The sequence below is a fragment of the Oncorhynchus tshawytscha genome, linkage group LG12 (assembly GCF_018296145.1).
Source record: "Oncorhynchus tshawytscha isolate Ot180627B linkage group LG12, Otsh_v2.0, whole genome shotgun sequence".
Classification (NCBI taxonomy): Eukaryota; Metazoa; Chordata; class Actinopteri; order Salmoniformes; family Salmonidae; genus Oncorhynchus; species Oncorhynchus tshawytscha.
Genome location: NC_056440.1, coordinates 55,771,774 through 55,784,649, shown reverse-complemented (window position 1 = coordinate 55,784,649; position 12,876 = coordinate 55,771,774). Strand labels below are relative to the sequence as shown.

At 42.0% G+C, this 12,876-nt stretch overlaps 1 protein-coding gene across 30 annotated transcripts in view; it reads right to left on the bottom strand.

Moving 5' to 3' along the window:
* Positions 1 to 12,876, bottom strand: part of LOC112263487 (MAP kinase-activating death domain protein) — an 84,267-nt gene that overhangs the window by 6,578 nt on the left and 64,813 nt on the right. For 19 of the 30 annotated variants that reach the window (XR_006084705.1, XR_002955500.2, XM_024439780.2 and 16 more), the window contains 10 exons: positions 10,446 to 10,508; positions 9,812 to 9,932; positions 9,602 to 9,707; positions 9,349 to 9,459; positions 8,238 to 8,345; positions 7,824 to 7,988; positions 7,571 to 7,643; positions 6,788 to 6,894; positions 4,304 to 4,312; positions 3,619 to 3,688 (listed from right to left, as the gene is read on the bottom strand). Coding sequence is in view for 28 of the 30 variants with exons in the window: in XM_024439780.2 (XP_024295548.1) it covers positions 3,619 to 3,688; positions 4,304 to 4,312; positions 6,788 to 6,894; positions 7,571 to 7,643; positions 7,824 to 7,988; positions 8,238 to 8,345; positions 9,349 to 9,459; positions 9,602 to 9,707; positions 9,812 to 9,932; positions 10,446 to 10,508 (933 nt within the window). In the remaining 2 variants the exon portion in view is untranslated. The remainder of the gene's footprint in view (positions 1 to 3,618; positions 3,689 to 4,303; positions 4,313 to 6,787; positions 6,895 to 7,570; positions 7,644 to 7,823; positions 7,989 to 8,237; positions 8,346 to 9,348; positions 9,460 to 9,601; positions 9,708 to 9,811; positions 9,933 to 10,445; positions 10,509 to 12,876) is intronic. The other 11 variants (XM_024439784.2, XM_042330785.1, XM_024439800.2 and 8 more) reach the window with 3 other exon arrangements.

Sequence of the window (12,876 nt, the reverse complement as noted above, 5' to 3'; positions counted from 1 at the left end):
AGCCTTAAGGTTGGTTGTTTTTAAATTCAAACTTCAAGATTTCCACCAAGGACGTTGCCTCTTCGATCAACACTCTCCCTCGCTTGGGCAAGGGACATTTTAAGGAACACTCGGACGTGACGATGTAAAATGCCATTCAAGGGCTTAGAGTTCAGGTCCGAGGGCGGTCTACTTTGAGTTTGTATGCAGCTGTTAAAGAGTTGTCGTTTTCTAGCACCGCCCTATTTTGGCATGCTCACGGATGTCAGTCAGCCGTTGCAATTTAGAGCCATTACAGGGCTCACCTGCTGCCTAGTGGCACGGTTTATTATTGCAAACAATATATGCATATATACAAGCTATGCTGACTGGCAAACAGCCACCTCGAAGTTAGGTAGCTAGCCATCATCTTTCAAGCTAAATATGGAAAACTGCTTGTGTGAATATAACTTGGGGACAGTTTGGTTATGTTTCCACCATGTTTGCATACCGGACTACCATCTTGAAGACTGTCTGCATAGTTCACCAGAGATGAGATCGAAAAGTTAGAGGATTTAGTCTGCCCAGTCCACAGCAAGTGGCCAACTGCAAACAGCTCTGACAAACAGCTGGCTAGTTTGTTTATTTAGCTTCGTTTCCGAGAACCACCCAAACTTCGACCTCGCTTCTAGCTTGCCGCCAGCTTTATCCTTGTGGTACATGTCAAACAGTATACCTGTATGAGCTGGCTCAGTTTCTCACCTGATAAAAATATATATATATATATACACTTCAGTTCAAAAGTTTGGGTTCACTTAGAAATGTCCTTGTTTTTGAAAGAAATACAGTGTAGACATGGTTAATGTTGGAAATGACTATTGTAGCTGGAAACGGCGCACAGAGGCCCATTATCAGCAAAAATCACTCCTGTGTTCCAATGGCCCGTTGTGCTAGCTAATCCAAGTTGATCATTTTAAAAGGCTAATTGATCAGAAAACACTGCCTAGAAAGCCAGCATCCCGGAGTCGCCTCTTCACGGTTGATGTTGAGACTGGTGTTTTGCGAGTATTATTTAATGAAGCTGCCAGTGGAGGACTTGTGAAGCGTCTGTTTCTCAAACTAGACACTAATGTACTGGACCTCTTGCACTGTTGCACTGCTCCAGACACTCAACTAGTCTAAAGAAGGACAGTTTTATTGCTTTTTTAATCAGGACATAAGTTTTCAGCTGTGCTAACATAATTCCAAAAGGGTTTTCCAATGATCAATTAGCCTTTTAAAATGATAAACTTGGATTAGCTAACACAATGTGGCATTGGGACACAGGAGTGATGGTTGCTGATAATGAGCCTCTGTACGCCTATGTAGATAATCCATAAAAAAAAATCAGCCGTTTCTAGCTACAATAGTCATTTCCAACATTAACAATGTCTACACTGTATTTCTGACCAATTTGATGTTATTTTAATGGACAAAAGATGTGTTTTTCTTTCAAAAACAAGGAAACATCTAAGTGACCCCAAACTTTTGAACAGTAGTATAGGTTCTGTTGTTTCCTAAAAAGTGGTTTTTACTGCCCCCATTACTTACTGTTCCTAGATTTGTTTTGGTGAATAGATTCAACTGTTTGTAGCAGCAAGTCATTAGAATACAGGCATCCAAATGATTGTGTAAAGAAGGACATATGTGGCCCACGGAAAAGGAAAGAACTCACACTAATGCCTTGAAAATACAAAAACAAATCAGAGTCACACAGTGCGAGCAAATGTGTACAGCAACAACAATGTAAAACAAATGTGGAGAATGTGAAAGAAACAAAGCAAGATATTATAGGGAAAAAAAGTGTGCCAACCAAGAAACTGACTACTTAAAGACACAAATACATAAGCTGTTAAAGGGATACTTCAAGATTTTGGCATGGAGGCCCTTTACCTACTTCCCCACTGTTAGATTAACTCATTGATACAATTTGTATGTCTCTGCGTGCAGTTTGAAGGAAGTTGCTAGCATTTGTGTGATGACTGGAAATTTATGGGCTCACAAAACTACATCCACACAGGACACAGAGACATACAAATGGTATCCACAAGTTCATCTGACTCTGGGGAAGTAGACTGCCAAAATCCCAAAGTGTCCTTTTAATGAGGCCCAACTCCCTAGACCACGTTCAAAGCCAGTGTCGGTGGACAGACTTTTCATTAGTAACTGTGAACCCTTGAAAGAGGGGACAACGATAAGTAGGGGTCGGGAAAAAAGGGGGAGGGAATGGGGGGTGGGGTGGAGGGCAGTCAAAGCCCCCTGCTCCCCACATTGTCAAGTCAAGTAGCCAGGATCCTTGGCCTCGAAACCGCAAAGCATTAAGGAAAAAAACCAACACTAGAGGGGTTTGCTTTAAAAAAAATGTTTAAAAAGTGATGGAGGGGCAGAAAGTTTCAGTTTAATAAACTGTCAGGACAGGCAGAAACCCAGCCAAAGTTTACAAGAAAGGAACGAGGGGGATTCTGCATAAAGAAGGAGGGGCATGAGAGAAGGCGGGAGCGGAGAGGAGGAATGCTCTTAAGTGAGGAAAGGAGAAGAGAAAGGTGACAGCACTTTACCTGCTGGAGAATGAAGGTTTTCATAGCGGCAAGGATGAGGGTGACGTATTACAAAAGCAGCACAGAGACACGGCAGTAACCCAGTCCAGCGCTGATATTAATGGGGGCTATAACCTCACAGATCTAGGCCTCTCCTAACAATCTCATTGGTCACTGGTTGTCTGTTTCAAATATGGCAGTGTAAAAAAGACACGATAAACCATCTACTGTACACATCTTGAAGGAAAAATGATCTAAATACTAGCCCTGGTCTCAGGAAAGGAATCCCCAGTCAGATTTAGTAGGCACCATTGAGAGAAAACGTTTTGAAAATGGCTGAGATCCTACCTGAACGTGCCTAAGAAAGTACAATTTCCTTTTCTTTCTGATTTTTTGTTTTTTTGTGCCTATTCAATGCAACCCAAATGTGGCCATATCCAACAAGTTAGCATCCTTCTATCCTGAAGATCGAGCGAGACAATTCAGCTTCAACTGAGAACATCATTAACGTATGTGTCCTTTATTCTTAATGAGCATTTAAAACAGTTCAAATACGATCTGTGGCTCCGCTTCCCTCTGTTCTGGGCTTTGATGAATTTCCCTCTCATGCACATAGCATCTTACTTGGTCGAGTGAACCCTAAAACGATTTCCTACCCTAAAGCTCTAACTTCCAACATTTGATCCTTACAAAAATCTGATGCAGAAACAAGCGGTGCATCAAGTCTTCCATCTTAACACAGCAGGCCTGACTCCAAAGACCTTATGGTTAAAAACTAAAAACACAGCAAATAAAGACAAACCTCACAAATAGGGCTGTTTTGTCTTGTTTTATAATCAGCAATAAATATGAAAATAAGCAAACATTCATATTTGTGAGGGCTGGACTTCTCAAATTGACAAATGAAACTAGCTAACTCTAGCACTGACTATATTTGCCCTGAGGTAAGCAAGAGCTGTTGTGAATCCACTGAACCCCGAGTCGTTACAGTTGCTAACTCTGTGCGTCAGCGTTTTCGTCTGTCGTGAAGCTGAGTTACTGCCGTGTCGAGTACAGACCTAGAATCAATAGATGTGGTAATTACCAAATTCCTCCAGGACAAAGACTCCCTTCACAGTATTGCACTTTTTAATGTGATTCAGCTCTATGAAAACCTAAAACAAAAAAAACAAAAAAAAACAACAAGACAGAACATTAGTAACTCAATGACAACATGCTGAAATGAAACATTTCAGAGAGAAAATGAACAACGTTAAATTATCATCTAGTCAATACTAAAAGGGAAAGAAATACAAAAGATGGTATATGCAAGCTTTTAAAACGCTACCAAAATGAAACAGGACAGCACAGAACAGAAGTTTCCATGTTTGAATGCTTACATGGGCTGGGGTTAGGTGAGTAGAAATGCATTGTGGGAAGGTTTATGATGAAGTGAGTGCTATTAATGATTACTTGCTGAATGAAACTATAATATGGTAATTTGTTCACACTATAGTGCCTTAGATAAAGTGTGCATCAGCAAAGCTATTGTGGCCATTTGTTGTCAACAGTGAAGCAATGGCGACTGCTAATTCATTTCCGTTTTCCCTACTGATGCAAATGCACTGTGGCCCATGTAATGCTTAGCATACATGGAAATTCCATATGAAAACAGAGATGAGGACACATAAAATAAAGTTGACCACACACAGCTAAAGAAATTGAGGGGAAAAAGACCCCCCCCCAAAAGTCATAACCGCTAACAAGCAAACACGGCAGAGGTTGTGTACCTTCCGCTCCTTGCAGGGGGAGAGAGCATGGAAGAGAAACGGTTTGGATTATTATCGGACAAAAGAGCACAAACACTGGACGTCGCTCAAAGAGGGCGCTGCACTATCAACCTAATGGACGGGACTTGACGTATTAACAGCTATCAATGCTAATATACCTGGCACAAGTGCTAAACTACGAAAGGTGGGAAAATAACTACTGAAAGATGGTCTAGTCTATACTTTAAACAGCTGGACTTTTTTTGGGGTTGGTTCCTGGGCCTAACCCAGAAAATGACATAATTACTACCAGTTTACCAAAACCAATACTCTGGTTGTAATTACATAATTTCAACCAGTTTTGACAGCTGGGAACCCAGTCCCGCCCCCAATGCCCTCCATGCCCCATCCTCCAGCAACGAGGGCTGGCACCAACAGCTCAGTAGTACAGGTACAAGAGGGCAGTCAGCCACATCGCTTCCCCAACACAACAGGCTGCCACCTATAACAACCTCACCCCTCTGTAACATGCCCGCGTATTTAACCCTACGGTGACCCGTCTGTCACTGGAAGCTTGGGTGGGCCTGCACTGGCAAAACGTAATGGGTTGGGCATGAACTATTATATGAAAAAGTTATTTAAAACAAGACCGTTAAGTGTTTGTTTAAAAAAAAAATGTTTTATTGCATGAATGATGTCTATGAATATGACATCTACTACTGGTGCATGAGCTCCTGCAGAGCTGACGGTGGGAAAAAAAGAGGTGGTTTGAATTTTCCAAGCAGCATGTATGTGTTGTTCCTAAAAGGTAAATTAGGTTAAGTGTCTGTAGTAGGGAAAGGGTATTACAACATTGACTGTTGTACCCTTGTTCAATTCGATATGATGATGATGATGATGTAACTGTTCTTCAACCATAGCAATGTGCTCTAACCTGTTAGGTGTTGCTTCAAAAAGGAGGCACAATCAAATACACTCCCGATTGGCCACTGCAATGTCTAGCCTTAATTCCTTTCAATTAGGTGCACTGTGTGATCTAAAGAAATCAAGAAGGCAGTTCAAAGAGCTAGGACCTTTCATAAAGAACGTAGTGGTCAAAAACATTGTTTTCTATTCTACTACAATAGAGTATTACTTTATGAGTAGGCATTCCCATGTGTTGATTCAATGCGTTTTTGCTCCAATCCTACAGTGTGATATGTCCAGTGTGTTTCTTCACTATGGTTATATTAAATGAGTGCCACTCCTATGACCCTCAATCATTGGCGGAGCAATTGTATAATTGTTATTTCAGATCCAAGCATTTCCTTTGGGTCCAAAAATATCTACTTGTGGACTGAGGTCAATTAGATTCTTCCTCAAGTTGATTCAGGAAATGGAATTGCCCCAACCCCAAAAGTTGTGAATACTTGAGGTATTTTTCATCTAACTTTAATATGCAGGTCAAGGGGACAAAACTTTAAAAGAACGGTAAAATAAAATGGCAATTATTAATGAAAAGTCTTTGCACAAGGTCATCCGTTTTACCTCTGATGCACAAATCGCTCTTACACAAACAGAACACTCTCCTTCCCCCACAAACGACAAGGTTTGGGCACCACAACTAAGAATGCTAAGCATGAACAGAATATTTTTGTATTTATATATATATATATCTTTTTTTTAAATGTCCAATTATGATTATATATATATATATATAAATAAATTAAAAAGTACCCCTTTTTTCTTCCCAATTTCATGATATCCAATTGGTAGTTACAGTCTTGTCCCATCGCTGCAACTCCCATACGGACTCGTGAGAGGCGAAAGTCGAGAGCCACGCGTCCACCGAAACACGGCCTGCCAAGCCGCACTGCTTCTTGACACACTGCTCGCTTAACCCGGAAGTCAGCCGGGGGAAACAGTGTACAGCTGGGGACCTGAAGTCCGTGTGCATGCCAAACTCTCCCCTAACCTGGACGACACTGGGCCAATTGTGCGCCGTCTCATGATTCTCCCGGTCGCAGCCGGCTGCGACACAGCCCGGGATTGATCCCGGATCTGTAGTGACGCCTCTAGCACTGCGATGCAATGCCTTAGACCGCTGCGCCACTCGGGAGGCCTTTAACAGAAATGTTTAAGTGGATATGTGTTTTCATCTTGAAACATACATCTTAGTGACTGCACAAATAAATTATAACATATTTTAAATCATAGAAAGACAAAGCACAAAAATGAGTTATTCCTCTAAGGTCCTGATCAAAACAGTGACTGGTACTCTGCTTTTTCACTCAATTCAGTAGGCTATAAACATATATCAATGTCAAAGATAAATGCCTTCTATTCTCTCTTTTTTTTAAAGGGACCTTAGAGGAAGTGAGCCACTGTTGTGTGTGTGTGTGTGTGTGTGTGTGTGTGTGTGAGAGAGAGAAAGAAAACAGAAAACGAGGAGAAGAATTGCAGTGGTTGGAAGGAGGTTAAATGGTTTTGCGTGTGCGTGTGTATGTGGTAATACAGGCCTCCTACCTGGCTGTGCATGAATTTGAGGTTGATGCCTTCCAGGGTGACTTGCAGCAGTCCTCCCTCGCCAGTCTTCATGTCCTGCACAGGGAACTCTCCACCCAGCTCTGGACCTATGGAGAGAGGGGCAGATCGCTTAAACCAAAGGATCCCTCCCCTATCCATTCCGCTGTACATCTCTTTTGAAAAGTGTTAGTGATGACAGACAGAAAAGTCTTTACTTGGCCTACTGAGCTGATTGACTCAAATGGTTATAGAATTTATTGGACGATAAAGCAGTAGGGTAGAGCTCACCTTCACTCAGAGTTATTCCTACATCCCAAAGTTCTACTTTTCCATAGACTAATGAACTATTACTAACTGTTATTAGCCCCTAGTGTAGCGGTATACAAACTTCTTCATCGCGGACCCCATTTTTTTGGGCCAAATGTAATGACAACCGTAAAAATCGGCACATTTCCATTTTTACACGAACAAATAACCTTTATTTCATGACATTTTCATCTCTCTTATCAAAATGAAAAGAAACCAATAAATACATTTACTCAATAATTCATTTTTCAAATGATCTTTCTCAAAAACGTTTGTATATTGTATAGTCTCATACATTAATCTGTACTCTTCATTACTTTTAAATATATTTTGGTGTCCCCACTGTAATTCCTCTAGGTCCCGACCTAGACTTTGAATACCACTGCCCTAGGGCCATCCATTTTCAAAACGCAGGGCAAGAATACATTGGTGGTGCCTCAAAGAAAGAGACTCCAGCCAACGTGCACACCCACATACCTGGTTTAATGCTCTGCTGTCGGGCAGCAGCTCTTTCCATGCTGTCCTTCACACAGTAATACAATTCGCGACACTAGACAACAAAACAATTGAATTTCAGATTATGGAATACAAAAAATGGCTGTACAAAGACTGACACGAAAGTCACAATTTACAGTCACCTTAATCACAGGTTCCACTAACACGGATATCAAAGGTGTTCATAATTGCTAGTTGCATTTCAGTACTCGAAGCGCTAACGGTAGGGGCTCACCTTCTTGGTGTAGAACTTGTTGAGTTGGGTCTCCTGGCCATTGCGTCTCCACAGACACAGGACCTTGGTCTTGGGGCAGTAGGTCATGTTGATGAGCTTCTCGTACCACCAGCGCTCATACACTGTGCCGATGTTGCTGCGCAGGACTATACAGTCATCACACACCTGAATGGGGGAGATGGACAGAGGCAAAGGATGCAATTATTTGATATCCACTGTAGAGCTAAACGCTAGATCTACTGAAACTACAAATTGCAGAGTTTTGACAGTTCTTGACGATGATTTGTAAATTCGATCTATTCAGATACTCGTCGGGCCATCTCTGGGGGCACAATAAAAAAAAACATGAACAAGGCCAACTGCATGTACAAGAAAGGGCCAGGAAAGTGAATGCTGAAAGTGTCTTTCTCATACCTCCATGAAGAAGATGTCCCCCGTGGTATCAGTCCCAGCATGCACCACGAAGGTCTGCTTCTTGATGTGACGGCTTCCGCTAGGTCTGATGGACAGCTCGCGACCATTCTGAAATGTGAGTGAACAAGACTTTTTACCCTTCTCCTACAATTTCTGCAGCCCCGTGGAAATCTAATTAATTTTGATGGGGATTTATTTATTATGTTAATCTGTTTAAGCTAGAGATATGTTGTTGTTTTCTTTTTTGCATGGGCTGCGTCTCAGTCCACCGCATCCGCCGAGATCGCCCTTCCACATCTGTGGTGAAAGGTGGCAGAATTAGAAGAACAGTGTTTGTCGGACCATGAGATATCCAGAAAATCAGTCTTCTCAGAAAAACATCTGTAGCATCTGAATGGTTTGGCCTATAAAACTATTATGACTCATGAACCCGATGGTGTTCTCCGTTTTGCTCTACGAAGTTGATACATCCCCTTCTGACAACTTCTCTCTGTAGCCTCCAAACAGTTTGGGCTACACAGTAATATGACCCCTCTCTGTGGAAAGGCGTGTCTCTCACAAACATGTTCATGTTGGTTGTTTTGCTCTAGGATGCCCACAAGGCCTCAAGACTCATCTGAAGGTCCCCGGTATCAGTTTTTTTTAATCAATGGAAGTATATATGGAGATTGTTAATTGCCTTGAATAAGGGGTGCCTGCAATACATGCAAAAAATAAATAAATAACCAAATAAATAAATAAATAATAAATAAAAAATAATACATTTCCTGATCTTTCTTAAATAGGACAGAATTTCCTTTGGGGGGAATTTCTTTGGGGGGGTATTGTTGTTCCATGTATTGAATCTGTTATTCAACGCTTTTCTATGGGCTAAAAGCAATAATGGCCAAATCAAATGTTTCATCCCCGGCTTAGACAGGGCTTAGACTCTAGAGGGTTAAACAAATATCAGCAACACTGATATTCTCACACACACTAAAAACATGTGTTGCATAAAAGGATCTGGCTCGAAGGACCACATAAAACATTGAATCTTTATGCCACTTGGTAGAACAGTTGACTGCCTTAGTGGCTCCTATTTTATTGAAGAGAATCATTGGTTCTTTCTTACCAAATTAGCCAGTTTGTCTAGACACTCGTTGATCTCCTGGCTGTGGCTAAGGCCGATGTGGGACTTCCCCATCAGACGCCTCACCTTCTTCCTGATGTCATTCTTGTTCACCTGGCCAGACAGAGAAGGACGTACAGGCAAACTTAGCAAGAGACGTCGGAAGATATGCGATGACTACTTATCTGAACATTCGTAGTTGCTACAGTTGACATATGGGGGTTACGGAGTGAAACATTGTGTGTGATAGACCCACCTTAACCATTAGCATGTAGGCAATCATATTGTGCAGTAGAGTAGCTAGCAGCCTGTCCTCATCGTCCTCCAGGCGCTTACGGTCGTGGTCCCCGAGTGACAGGTATCTGTGGAAACAGTGGTAACCATCAGCCTCTAAACAGGAAACACAGCTATACAAGGATGGCTGTCATTTCAAAAATACAGATCCACTCTAATAGGCAACCTGTACCTGTCAATCATCTCTTGAGGTCCCTGGTCCATACCCATCCCCTCCCTCTCCAACATGACAGCATCCAAGTAAGCATCCTCCCAGAACTGAACCTGGTCCCACAGTGTAGAGCGCTCCTTACCTACATAAATACAACACTCACTGCTTATCTGTATCCAAAAGGACACACACTTACACAAAAACACATCATGACCACAATCACAAGGGCACACAAAAAAACACAAAACTAGTCTACAAAATCATCCACAGGTCAAAATCACCTTCACACTGACAACTACTGTACATGTCGCCCCACACTCACCAGTAGACGTGCATTAACATACACATGATCCCACAGGACCTTACATAACTGCACACACATAAACACCCACACAAACGAACACGCACCCATACGAACACACACACCAGACCAGGTGATTGTTGAAAATGTTTTGTCAACCAAGAGACATCATCTCCTGTTTACTTGTCCATAGGAGCCCTGCTGCATTGTTTACAACACCAACCACTCAGTGTGATGGGAAACCCAGTGGCGGTAAAGATCAAAGCAGCACATCAAAGCACCAGACGATACAGGTGGGCATCTCATCCAAGCACAAACATAGAAGGTCAAAAAGGTGAAAGAGGTCAGCCCTACTCAGAGAGAACGTTTCCATGGCAGCATCCTCCAGCTGGTCCCACATGGAGCTCTTGTCGCGCCCTGCAAGGTGTTTCCGGGACACGCAGTAGGGAGGAAGAGGAGCAGCAGAGCAAAGAGGGTTAAGCTCAGAGCTGAGTGGGTTAATGACAAACCAAGCGAAGAGAGAGAAAGGGGTGGAAGCACAAATAAATATACCCAACCTCATTCACTCCAGACCTACCTTCACACTTTATAGTACAGTTCATGCAGTGTTAGTCAAATAGTGAGAAAGATTTAGACGTATCAGATTGATATGCAGTACCACTCAAAAGGTTTGGACACACCTACTCATTCAAGGGTTTTTCTTTATTTTTACTATTTTCTATATTGTAGGATAAGACATGAAAACTATGAAATAACACATATGGAATCATGTAGTAACCAAAAGTGTTAAACAAATCAAAATATATTTTAAATTTGAGATTCTTCAAAGTAGCCACCCGTTGCCTTGATGACAGCTTTGCACACTCTTGGCATTCTCTCAACCAGCTTCATGAGGTAGTCACCTGGAATTCATTTCAATTAACAGGCGTGTCTTGTTATAAGTTAATTTGTGGAATTTATTTCCTTCTTAATACGTTTGAGCCAAATTAGTTCTGTTGTGACAAGGTATGGGTGGTATACAGAAGATAGCCCTATTTGATAAAATACCAAGTCCATATTATGGCAAGAACAGCTCAAATCAGCAAAGAGAAACAACAATCATTACTTTAAGACATGAAGGTCAGTCAATCCGAAAAAATGTCAAGAACTTTGAGCGTTTCTTCAAGTGCAGTCTCAAAAACCATCAAGCGCTATGATGAAACTGGATCTCATGAGGACCGCCACAGGAAAGGAAGACCCAGAGTTATCTCTGCTGCAGAGGATAAATTCCTTAGAGTTACCAGCCTCAGAAACTACAGCCCAAATAAATGCTTCACAGAGTTCAAGTACAGTGGGGCAAAAAGTATTTAGTCAGCCACCAATTGTGCAAGTTCTCCCACTTAAAAAGATGAGAGAGGCCTGTAATTTTCATCATAGGTACACTTCAACTATGACAGACAAAATAAGAAGAAAAAAAATCCAGAAAATCACATTGTAGGATTTTTAATGAATTTATGGTGGAAAACAAGTATTGGGTCACCTACAAACAAGCAAGATTTCTGACTCTCACAGACCTGTAACTTCTTCTTTAAGAGGCTCCTCTGTCCTCCACTCGTTACCTGTATTAATGGCACCTGTTTGAACTTGTTATCAGTATAAAAGACACCTGTCCACAACCTCAAACAGTCACACTCCCAAACTCCACTATGGCCAAGACCAAAGAGCTGTCAAAGTACACCAGAAACAAAATTGTAGACCTGCACCAGGCTGGGAAGACTGAATCTGCAATAGGTAAGCAGCTTGGTTTGAAGAAATCAACTGTGGGAGCAATTATTAGGAAATGGAAGACATACAAGACCACTGATAATCTCCCTCGATCTGGGGCTCTACGCAAGATCTCACCTCGTGGTATCAAAATGATCACAAGAACAGTGAGCAAAAATCCCAGAACCACACGGGGGGACCTAGTGAATGACCTGCAGAGAGCTGGGACCAACGTAACAAAGCCTACCATCAGTAACAAACTACGCCGCCAGGGACTCAAATCCTGCAGTGCCAGACGTGTCCCCCTGCTTAAGCCAGTACATGTCCAGGCCCGTCTGAAGTTTGCTAGAGAGCATTTAGATGATCCAGAAGAAGATTGGGAGAATGTCATATGGTCAGATGAAACCAAAATAGAACTTCTTGGTAAAAACTCAACTCGTCGTGTTTGGAGGACAAAGAATGCTGAGTTGCATCCAAAGAGCACCATACCTACTGTGAAGCATGGGGGTGGAAACATCATGCTTTGGGGCTGTTTTTCTGCAAAGGGACCAGGACGACTGATCTGTGTAAAGGAAAGAATGAATGGGGCCATGTATCGTGAGATTGTGAGTGAAAACCTCCTTCCATCAGCAAGGGCATTGAAGATGAAACGTGGCTGGGTCTTTCAGCATGACAATGATCCCAAACACACTGCCCGGGCAACGAAGGAGTGGCTTCGTAAGAAGCATTTCAAGGTCCTGGAGTGGCCTAGCCAGTCTCCAGATCTCAACCCCATAGAAAATCTTTGGAGGGAGTTGAAAGTCCGTGTTGCCCAGCAACAGCCCCAAAACATCACTGCTCTAGAGGAGATCTGCATGGAGGAATGGGCCAAAATACCAGCAACAGTGTGTGAAAACCTTGTGAAGACTTAAAGAAAATGTTTGACCTCTGTCATTGCCAACAAAGGGTATATAACAAAGTATTGAGATAAACGTTTGTTATTGACCAAATACTTATATTCCACCATAATTTGCAAATAAATTCATAAAAAATCCTACAATGT